This window comes from Momordica charantia (genome assembly GCF_013281855.1).
Source record: "Momordica charantia cultivar OHB3-1 chromosome 10 unlocalized genomic scaffold, Mcharantia_2.0 BLBB01000010.1, whole genome shotgun sequence".
In the NCBI taxonomy this organism is placed as follows: domain Eukaryota; kingdom Viridiplantae; phylum Streptophyta; class Magnoliopsida; order Cucurbitales; family Cucurbitaceae; genus Momordica; species Momordica charantia.
This window is the reverse complement of record NW_028275158.1, coordinates 20,946,200-20,958,277: the sequence shown is the minus strand read 5'-3', so window position 1 is coordinate 20,958,277 and position 12,078 is coordinate 20,946,200. Positions and strand designations below refer to the sequence as shown.

General features: G+C 35.4%; 1 protein-coding gene and 1 pseudogene across 1 annotated transcript in view; both read left to right on the top strand.

The window, feature by feature from the left end:
- The window catches only part of LOC111022655 (tRNA/rRNA methyltransferase (SpoU) family protein), a 55,635-nt gene that overhangs the window by 38,896 nt on the left and 4,661 nt on the right, over positions 1–12,078 (top strand). The window contains 7 exon segments of the mRNA XM_088119228.1: positions 2,493–2,540; positions 2,925–3,032; positions 4,020–4,094; positions 7,751–7,801; positions 8,002–8,145; positions 10,427–10,557; positions 10,932–11,019. Of these exon segments, the coding sequence (XP_087975354.1) occupies positions 2,493–2,540; positions 2,925–3,032; positions 4,020–4,094; positions 7,751–7,801; positions 8,002–8,145; positions 10,427–10,557; positions 10,932–11,019 (645 nt within the window).
- On the top strand, positions 9,372–10,416 carry LOC148208769 (secreted RxLR effector protein 161 pseudogene; annotated as a pseudogene).

Genomic DNA, 12,078 nt, shown 5'->3' with positions numbered 1-12,078 from the left:
GAGATTGAGACGTAGATCAAGTTCAGCCCAAAACCTAGGTAATGAGCTGTAGTATTGCGTGACATCAGATTCACCTTGTCGTGAGGAACGTGCCTTATTGCGTAATTCAAACAATTTAGCTGAGTTATCTAAATCAGAAAAAGCCGTAGTGAGCGCGTTCCAAAGATCCTTTGCTGTTGAGTAGAAGATGAAGGATTCTTGAATGTCCTCCTCCATCGAGTTAATGAGTCATGCCATGACCATTGAGTTTTGAGCATCCCACACAGAAAAAGAAGGGTCATCTTCATTTGGTTTTGCTATCGTGCCATTGATGTACCCGAGTCAACTTCGGCCACGAATAACTAGGAGGGCCGATTGAGACCATTGCAGAAAATTTTTTCCGTTGAGTTTTGGAGAGGTAATTTGACAAACACCGTTTGTTCCAGTATTTGAGATTCCCAATTATCAATTTTCAAATAAAAGGTTGCGAAATCTTTTTCATTTACCATTTTGATTGAATTTGCTTAACAATCTTCCATCTTCAAATTTCAAAAGAGCTTTGTGGTCCATGAATGGATTAATGCAACACGGCTGAGAATATTTTGAATTTAGAGCGCTGGCTACTTTCCAATTATCATGAGCTTTCAACTTTGTAATTACCATAATATTTCTCCAATAAATTTCCAAGACCTCAATCTCTTTTCTGACCCAGAATGTTTTCCTCTTTTCTCAAAAATGCTTCTTTTATCAAAAACGATTTCTTCCTTCAATGATTCAACTCCAGTTACTTTGAATTCTGCATTCAACTTGGTGCCCTGCAGAACAGTTTTCAACTTGCCACGTTTTTTGACTGCCTCATCATAGGTGTTTTAAATGTCCCAGTAGGGAGCATTTTGTCCTTTGGGATCTCACTTTCATTTTTCAGCTTAGTCTTTTCATCGTATCTAGATAATCGCACTTTTTACATGTCCCAGAAAGCATACCACCCTTACTTATTACGACCTACTGGAACTGAGAACCTCTTTCTTCCTCTAGTGATGGGCCAAACAACACACTCCATATAACAAGTGAGATTGAATTTCACTTTCTGGATTCAGCAGGCACCCCATGTGTTTTTAGTTTGTCTAAAGAGGGACGATTGAATTGGAAAATGCAACAATTGAACTAGATTTCCTCAAACCAAATTACATGTGAAAGCTGGAGGGGCAAATAGGTTTTGAAATCATGTCTTCAACGAAGAAGTTTTCCTCCCATATGCAAAAGTGCTTATTATCAATACGACAGCTATTCATCTCCATGGTGTTATCAAGAAATCTTAAGGACTGCTTAAAAACAGAACGACTTAAACAATCTTGATGATCTAGAAGAAATCTTAATAAACTGATGGCAATGAGGGAGAAGAACTATGAGACAGTGGAGCGTGAAACAATCATGATGACTTGAGATCAAACTTAACAGACTGATGCTATAGATGAGGAAACCTTAAAGAACAGATACTAATGCGGAAAAAGACCTAGGAGAGGAGAGTGAAGAGACCATTTTCCTTACCTTTTGCCATCCATGTTTTTTGAGTGGAAACTAGGTGCATATGTAAATTTTTACCGTACAGTTTCTGAATAATACACAAAGCTAGGAGGTTGTTGAATTTTCCAAGGGGTTGTTGACCCCTATTCTTGTCTCTAATTTTATCAAATTCTACTTCAACCTTACCACTGCTTCGGCATGTGGCCCATTCTTGAACAGCTGTGATTTGCCTCCAATCTTCCCCAACACGTAACCATCACAAAACCTATGTTTATACACTAACACTTGATCTTTCTTCTAGAGTTCTTTGGTTAGCCCTTGAATCTGATTGCATCCCTCTCCCCGATGCTTTCTGACTTCATTGCCAACCATTGGGAGATGTCATACTCCTTGTGGCCTACTTAGTTCTAGAATTGGGAAGTATGTTGGAAGAATAGAGTTGAAGAGAATGTCAGTTGGTTTGGGTCCGTTTCCAATTGGGTTTAGCCCATTTCTTGGTCCAAGTGTAGTCCTCTGGCATGGGCCTTTTAACGTTCATATTACCCATGAATGGGCTGTTGCTCCCAACAAATTGTTGGCCCGTGAGGGGAAAAACCAATGGGATTCCTCGTATGCCTCAACTGAATTTTTTTCATGCACCAACAAGCAAATGTAGATAGGTCACTTTTTTAGTGGTCCAGAATCCAGGTCACTCCCTCCTAGTTGGGCTCTCTTTTCCTTTTCATTAGAAAAAAGGAAATATGCTATTATAATGGAAAGAAAATTACAAAATTTTGAGCAGTTCAGAAGGGCAAGCTCTAAAATGTATTTCTCTTATTTGGTTTGCTTCTGAATGTATTTTGAGCTTTTATAAGCTTGCCTGAGACTTTGTATTTGTATCAATCATTTGGCAGTTTGTTTTAATATTTGTGATGCTCTTTAACAAAAGTTATTGTTTTCTGTCAATTAGCTTTGGGTTGAATGTTGATTTCATCATGTATTTGGTACAGGTAAACAACAATGACCTTGCAAAGGAATTGTATAAAAAGCATAGTGCGGTGAGTTGGTTTAAATTATTATGGAGTTTTCTATATGGGAGAATTTATCAAGGGGGTAAATTCATATTCTTCATATATTAACAAAATCTTAGGAGTAAAGTTGTAATTCTTGTTGTATGGATCATTGGTAATGCAATTTTTCTTCACTGTGTTTCATAATATCTAGCCATTTATTTTGAAATATTTCAGCACCTGACTTTGTGAATTGTTTCCGCACCCAACTTTCTGAAAAAAGTTTCTATTAGAATCTTTGTGAATATTTCAACATCGATCTTATTTTATACACTGGAAAAAGGATGAGTATTATAGCCCCAGACCCCAGTCTATGTTGATTGATTTTGCGCCTCATTATGAATATTTCATTTTATACCTCTTACTTATCAGATTCATAGACGCAAAGTACGTGCTTGGCAAATGATATGTGTTCTATCCCGGTTTGTCTGCCAAGATATAATTCAGCAAGTTACCAATAGCTTGCATGTTGCCCTCTGTGTAAGTAAATGTTGGATCTAATGCAACATTCTAATTATTCACTGTTTTATTTGCCATTGATTTATATAATTTGAAAGTGCTGCATAGGTTTTAATAAATCATATGAATCAATTGTTGAGTTCGTAATTTATTCACTAGCCATCATAAATTCTTTGTAACTGTATGATTTTTTTTCTTCAATGAGAAACACATATTTCATTAACATGATGAAATATACAAAAAAGGGATAAACCCAGGGAAGGGAAATTAAAAAAAGGTCCTCCAACTCATCAAAAGGTCGGTAACTGTATGATATTGTGATAGATCTTTATTTGAGCCACTATCTAACCATATTTTCATTTGATTCACTCGCTTCTTCGTAGTGCCTTTGATTTTGTAGCAATTTCTCTTGCATTTACCTCCTCTCTTATCTAATAAAAGGGGAAAAAAGAAGAAAAAGTGTATTCTATACCTGGTAATTCATAATTGTAACCCAACGATTTTGTCATTCTAATAGGAATTAGAAGGAGAAATCTATTCAATTAAATAGAATACCTGTTGTCTTATTAGTCTTATTATTATTATTATTATTATTTTTTAATATGGTGAATTAAGAACGGGTCATGTGAGATTGAAACCTGTTTCGTCTTGACAGCCTAAGATAGTGGCTTACAGGACTTATCTCTGAGTAGGTAAACATGATTTATTTGGACTGCTTTTCTTGAAACCATTCGTTTGGGGTCGAAGAAGGTTGTTTTATTGACAGCTGTTTTTCTCATCCTTTTTTCTTTCCCTCTGTTTCCTTTTCAGTTTTATTACCATTCTCAATAGATTTAGGGCATTATCTATTGATTATTTTAGCATAATTTTCTAAGCATATTTAATTGTTATTTTACCATCAGAAATTATGGAAGCTAAAATGTTTCCTCATGAATTAACCTGGCTAAATTTCTGTAGATCATATTTGCTACTGAATACTTGTAATTTCCTTCATGTCCTTATTTACAGAGAAACAACCTTCCTTCTGTTCGTCAATATTTGGAAACATTTGCAATAAGCATTTACTTGAAGTTTCCAACACTGGTAACATGATTTATTTCTTGCAATTTTTTAGGAGGATATAATAAATATTTTGTATGAGAGAGAGAGAGAGAACCTTGGGGTGGGTAATTGTAAGACGTGGTTTGTTTTTAGTTTGGTAAATAATCCCTCAGGAAAAGGAAAATATATTTAATTTTAAATGTATACTTATTTTCTTTACATAACTTAATATGCCTATTTAAGATTATTTATTAAATTTTGAACCTAAAATTTAAAACACCAACCTTCCATTGGAGGCTTCTTTTCTTTTTTCTTTTTGGATTTTTACTTGGGGAAATCTTTTTTAAAAAATATTTGCAAATTTGTATTCTTCTAAATTTAATTGCAAATATAGCATTTTTATAAAAAAATCTAATCGTAAATACGAGAATTTTGTTAGAACTAATAAATAATTGATTGTCTTAAATAATAGTAATGTATAATATTTTTATTTTATGTGATAGTAATTAAGAGGGAATGATTCAAATTCTATGATGGCCATCTACCTTAGGAATTAGTAATTCCATTGTGTTTCCCAGCACCAAATATTGTAGGGTCAGACGGTTGTCCCGTGAAATTAGTCGAGGTGCGTGTAAATTGGTCCGGACACTCACGGATATAAAAAAAAAATAAATAAATTAAAAAAAAAAACCTAGGTATTGGTTAACTATTATTATAGCAACCACAAATTAACCTAGATATTGATTAACGGTTATCACTTATTTACCTATATCTTTATTAATAGCTATCACAAAATTACCAGTATTTAACTTTTCTATATTTACAATCTTTTTAGGTGATATTTTTTGTAGTATTTTATCTAAAGTAGGCTAGATTTGCAACTACTCTTTCTTACTTGTGTGTTGTTGGTTGTGATATTTTTCTTAATGGAATGGAGGATTGGGTAAGTTTTCTATACTTATTTTGTTTAGTTCTATTTGTTCTATACAAATGAATTGGGGAATTTTTAATTCATCCGGTTTATTGTTACATCATATTAATTTACAGATTTTTAGTGTATTGTAGGTTGATTTCATTCACAAGTGACATGATCCTTTCCTATTTGTTCTAGTGTCTACTGTCTATTCACAAGTGACAATATATTTGTCTAATTGGGATTTGGAACATTTATTTTCCGTTTCAGTTAATAAATATTGAACTTTGTTAAGAAAGAACTAATCGTGATGACCAAAAGGCAAAAATGATTCAGTTCTGTCTGCATACATTGTGATGTTGGAGTTTCATCTGCACTAGTTTTTGAAGTGCATTTTCATTGTTTTATGTTACTGTTTTGTATACTGTTATATAAGTCAAAGAGCGTATTATTAATATTGAAATTAAAGAAGTATATGTAATATTTTTATCAAATAATTTTCAAATAGTTAAATAATAATTTTTATTGAACATATTTATTCCTTTTCTATTATCATAAATCTGTTCGCTTGATTTGAATAACCCCCTTCCTATGTTACGTTCACTCATCTCACTTGTTAACTTTAGTGTTCTTCCTTTATTCACATAAAATCAGAACTACCCTTCACCCAGCATCTTGTCTTCTCTTTGTTTGACATTCTGATGTAGTCAGTAGCTGTTATATAGCTTTTACCATGTAATTACCCTTAGTTTTAGCTTATGTTTAGTTAGCTTTTCAGTTTACTGCACAGCAACAGTAGTTACTGTTGTCAAGTGTTCTATAAATAGGTTTCAGCTTCATTAATAAAGCATTCATTGAAATATTATCAAACTTTGTGTGCAAGACTGCATCAAATTGGTATCAGAGCACCGAAAATCCTTGGGCTTTTCAAAAATGGCTGGGAAAAAGAATGCTCCGATTGGGGGAGATTCCTCTCTTGCCAAAAAAGAAGCGGAAATTGTTGCCGCCCTCTCTTCACAATCATCAACCATGCGTTTACTATTGGTTGAAGAAACTGTCGAAAATATACAGTAGAATGTGGTAGAGATTAAACAAATCCTTCATGTGCTGGTGGACAAGATCGAAAACATACAAGCAGACCAACCGAAGAAGAAGAATGGGAAAGAACCACAAGGGGAAGGGATTACAATCGGTCGTGAGACACATTTTCCAGCCCCAAGAAGTAATCAAGATACCTTTCCTATCCAAGAAACCCATACGGTTCTATCAAGAAACCTTCCTATCCAAGAACCCCACCATATTCCTCAACGAAACCATGAAGTTCCCCAAAATCATATCCAAGATTTCCATAATCGACCACCTAGAGAATACCATAATCCTGTTTTTGGTCCACCACAATATCAAGATTGGCCAAGAAACTATAATGGTCATCGAAGATTCCCTCGGAGATAGGATGTTCACAGTGACTCTTCAAGTGATGAGGATGACTTACAAACTTGGCATGAGGGCAGGCGGCAACACAGACTCCATCCCCACCACCATCGGGAGTAGAATGACTAGAAAATGAAGATTGATCTCACTTACTTCGATGGCAAGATGGACATCGAAGGCTTCCTAGAATGGATTAAGAATGTTGAGAGCTTCTTCGAATACATGTCAACCTCGGATCATAAGAAGGTAAAACTGGTGGCCTTTAAACTCAAGGGCGACGCTTCAGCATGGTGGGAGCAGCTGGAAACAAATTGCCAACAATTTGGTAAGTCTCCTATCCGTTCTTGGGAAAAAATGAAAAAACTAATGAGAGGCCGGTTTCTACCTATCAATTTTGAGCAGATTTTGTACAATCAATATCAAAACTGCAAATAGAGAACCCGTTCTATTAGTGATTATACATAAGAATTCCATCGTTTGGAAGCAAGAACTAATCTTGGAGAAATTTACTCCGTTTCTGCAAGCGTATGGTCGATGATCGTGGTGAGAGGACGGAAATTTACTCTGTTTCTTTGCTGGCTAAGGAAGGATATCCCACTGCTGGTTTCTTTTCCACCATTGAATGCCCAGAAATTTGGGTGCTCTGATATCAATTTGATGCAGTCATGCGCACAAAGTTTGATAATATTTCAATGAATGCTTTATTAATGAAGCTGAAACCTATTTATAGAACACTTGACATGTTACTGTGCATTAAACTGAAAAGCTAACTAAACATAAGCTAAAACTAAGGGTAATTACATGGTAAAAGCTATTTAACAGCTACTTACTACATCACATTCAACCAGAGATATATAATGTAGATTTGCAATACTGAGCAGATGTTGGCTAGTGGCAACTATGGATGCAGTAATGGATTAGAACAGGAAAAATAATACTATAAACTTTGTTTTAATGCTATTTTTTTCTAATAGAATTCGGCTGAGTTTATGGTTGAAAATAGGTCATTTGATTCTTTTTGTAATTGTGTACAAATCACAGCTTCTACTTGGTGCTTAAACCATAGGAACTCTTTCTGTAACTATAGTCTAACAATGCTCATTCACAATTGGAAAGCCGCTCTTCATTAATTTTTTGTGTGGCGGAGGCTGTTTTTTCGTTTATAATACAAGTTTCTGTTTCTCATTAAAAGAAAAAAAAAAAAGAATTCAGCTGATTTAGGTTTTGAGTTAGGAGCCGGTAATTTTCACAACCAGAAACCACTGGGATCCTAATATTTTATTTGGACTATTCTTCATACCTTTATTTTCTTGTGGTGACACCTGATGTTTGGATGCGATCACTCAAACCACAGGTTAAGGAGCAATTGGTTCCTATACTACAAGATTACAATATGAGACCTCAGGTAATAAATTCAGCAATTGCTAGGCTCTGTACCTTTATGATATTGGTACACAGCAATAATCAATAATATTGATTTCTGGGAATTCCTATATATAGCATTATCATATCAAATTTGAACTGACTTTGGTTTTTTTATATCATGCCAATAAATGAAAAAATTTCTTGTCAAATATGTAAATTTATATTAAAATTGAAATGCAGGTACTCTCTTCTTATGTATTTATAGCTACAAATGTCATCCTCCATGCAACTGAAGCAGTTCAGTCCAGCCATTTGGATGAGTTGCTTCCTCCACTTGTTCCACAATTGACCTCTCATCACCACAGTTTACGGGGTTTTACTCAGGTTGGTTTTTCAAGAGCATATAATCTTGTTTCAAGTAACCCTGCATTTTAAACTGTTGAATTAGTTAGAAGTTAAGATTATGTGGACTTAGTTAGAAGTTGTTTTAAAGTTGTTTAGATTTTGTGTTTAAATTTAGCAAATAAATCTCCTTTTTTGTTAGGGAAGTTAGGAGGTTATTCCTAGATTTTGTTTCCTCTTGTAACCTATAAATAGTGTCTCTATTCCTCATCTTTGATGAATCAATTTTGAGAATTTATTTCTTCTCTCTTTTCTCGTGTATGTCTCTCTGGTGTCTCTATCCTTAGTTTTTATGGTATCAGAGCAAGAGGTCCTATGTTCGAACTCCTGCATTGCGATTCCTCCCCATTTATTATGATTTCCACTTGTTGGGTCTTGATGTTGTTTTCCAAGCCCACAAGTGAGGGGGAGTGTTAGAATCCATATAAATGAATTAAATTTACCCAACCCATCAGCTTAAGTTTTTGGGTTGAGGGGTGGTTTGTTCATCCATTCAATACTAATGAAGGCTTTGAAGCTTAATGATACGTGGACAGTAGTTGATCGTCCTCAAGATAAACCAACGGTAGGATGCCGATGGATCTTTACTGTCAAATATAAGGCTGATGGGTCCATTGAAAGGTATAAAGCAAGATTGGTGGCCAAAGGATACTCTCAGACTTTTGGGGTAGACTATCGGGAGACATTTGCACCCGTTGCAAAATTAAACACAATCCGTGTCCTCTTGTCTCTTGCTGCAAATCTGGATTGGAAACTACAACAACTGGATGTCAAGAATGCATTCCTCAATGGAGATTTGGAAGAAGAGGTGTACATGGACCTTCCTCCTGGATTTGACATTGATAAGTATGATGGAAAGGTGCGTAAGCTGAAGAAATCTCTCTATGGTTTAAAACAATCCCCACGTGCATGGTTCGGGCGATTTTCAAAGGCTGTTTGTAAATACCCAAGCTCAAACTGACCATACAATGTTCTATAGGCACTCTCAAGGTAAGATCACCATCCTCATTGTTTATGTCGATGATATTATTGTCACAAGTGACCATCATGAAGAAATAGAGAGACTAAAACAGGCATTTGGAAAGGAGTTCGAAATAAAGGACCTGGGAACACTTCGGTAGTTTCTAGGGATGGAAGTTGCTAGGAGCAGAACTGGTATATCTGTGTGTCAAAGAAAATATGTACTATACCTCTTGAAGGAAACTGGAATGCTTGGATGTAAACCATCTGATACTCCAATAAGTCCCAATCATAAGTTGGGAGAGAGCCTAGATGGGGTACCCGTTGATAAAGGGAGATATCAGCGTCTTGTTGGAAGATTAATCTATTTATCCCACACTAGGCCGGATATTGCATTTGCAGTGAGTGTTGTAAGTCAATACATGCATGCTTCTACTGAAGAACACATGGAAGCCGTGTATCATATTCTTAGATATCTTAAAGGAACTCCAGGGCTTGGATTATTTTTCGGAAAGGATGATGACAGAAAGATTAAGGTGTTTACAGATGCTGATTGGGCAGGTTCTATTCAAGATAGGAGATCTACGACAGGATATTGTACCTTCGTATGGGGTAATCTTGTTCCATGGAGGAGTAAGAAACAATCAGTTGTTGCAAGAAGTAGTGCTGAGGCTGAATTCAAGGCATTATCTCATGGTATTTGTGAGATAATGTGGCTGAAACTCCTCCTCCAAGAACTCAAGATCAGGTTTGATAGTTCAATGGAAGTCTATTGTGACAACAAGGCTGCAATTGCTATTGCATACAATCCAGTGCATCATGATCGTACTAAACATGTTGAGGTTGACAGGCATTTTATCAAGGAGAAGATTGAAGAGAAAATTATAAATCTGATGTATGTTCCATCATCAGATCAAGTTGCAAATATCCTAACAAAAGGACTCTTGAGACCCGTATTTGAAAGGTTGTTGATCAAGCTGACACTGTTCAATCTGTATAGTCCAGCTTGAGGGGGAGTGTTGAATTAGTTAGAAGTTAAGATTATGTGGACTTAGTTAGAAGTTGTTTTAAAGTTGTTTAGATTTTGTGTTTAAATTTAGCAAATAAATCTCCTTTTTTGTTAGGGAAGTTAGGAGGTTATTCCTAGATTTTGTTTCCTCTTGTAACCTATAAATAGTGCCTCTATTCCTCATCTTTGATGAATCAATTTTGAGAATTTATTTCTTCTCTCTTTTCTCGTGTATGTCTCTCTGGTGTCTCTATCCTTAGTTTTTATAAACAATGTCTTTTGGTTTTCTCGCAGTTACTGGTGTACCATGTTCTTTGTAAATTTTTTCCAGTAGTGGAATTCAGAGCCACTGGGAGTATGACTTTAGAGAAGAGATGTTTTGAAGATTTGAAATCATACCTTGAGAAAAATCCTGATTGTGTCCGGTATGATTACTTATTTTAACATTTAGTTACTAGATATTGAACGTTTATATCGTGTTATGAATTACGAACATAGAATCATACCTTTACGCAACTCCTTCAAGTATGAAATGCCAGCTGGGGTACTTTCCTTCTTATCTCTCTGTAATACATTATGATAACACATGTTTGTATCTTGTTCAAAAAAAAAAACATGGTTTCTGTTTCTTGTGTAATTATATGTTTCTGCAGTCTTCTTTTTAGCTATTTAGTTAAAACTGGCGTGTTTTGACTTCTTAATCTTTTTTTAACCCTATAAAGGTATACCATACACCAGATAAAAGTTGACACATTAAATATTGTTCTTAAAACTTACAGTTGATACGTTTCTCTTTCAGTTTACGGGCATCAATGGAAGGATATCTTCATGCCTATAATCCTGCCCTATCTGTGACACCATCTGGAATTTTCTCTAGCAGAGTTAAGGTTAGCTGCATGCTGGAAATTGATAAATTTAATAATCATTTATACAGTTAAAGCATACCATGTAAAGATACTAACAATTTCCAGTGGCAAGATTAGAGTAAGGAAAGAAAGAACTAGAGGGAACAAACTTTTATTTTTCTTTCCGTTTCTTTCTTTCTTTCTTTCTTTCTTTTTTTATTTTTATTTTTTTTAGTTCCATTTGTTGGACAAGAGGCTGAATTTTCGTACAACTTGGGAGCTTGAGAAGCTATGAATTTGTAATGAAGACTGCATATTGCTATTTGAAGTGACAAATATATATTTTTAGAGTGTGTTTCTTTCATTTAGATATTTGTGTTGAGAGTACACCGTCGTGAACCCCAATTCATGAATCATAATACACTTTCCAATTCTTGGGAGGTCCTCGGTGCTCACCTTCGAATGAAGGAACGATCAATGTGCATTTTCACCATCCCTTCATTGGCTGCTGTCTTTTGCTGGAGAGGAGTTATTTGGCCCTATAAGAGGGACTGCTGCCTTATGCTTGAGGAGGTTTTGTTTCACCCTCCCTTCAAGGTGGAGGGTAAAGTCCTCTGGAGGGCTGGCTTTTTTGCAATGTTATAGCGTATCTAGATGGAACAGAATAATTGAATATTTAGGGGAGCGGAGAGGTTTTGGGGATGGGAGGAAGTATGGTCCAAAGGCTAAAAGGGGTTGCAAAAATCCCATCTAATTAGGACGTACGTGGCTAAGAGAATAGTTACACAAAGAGTTCCCCGATTTGTACCAAGAAGCTACTGTGTACAAAATAAAATCTTGTAAATAGGATAAGATTCTTTCCTTCTTTCTTGTTCAGTCAGGCTAGTTTTGGCTTCTTGTTGGACTGTTGTTTTTGTAAGCCCCTTTCTTGATGGTCCCATTGCCAGTCCGTTAGGTTGGCCCTTTGTATTCTTTAATTTTTCTCAATAAAAGAATTAATATGCATTTTCACTATGCAATTCATAAAGCGGTCATTAAAATAAGTCCCTTGTCACATTTTAGAGTTTGAATGGTGCGATATGATACTCCATTTAAAAACTT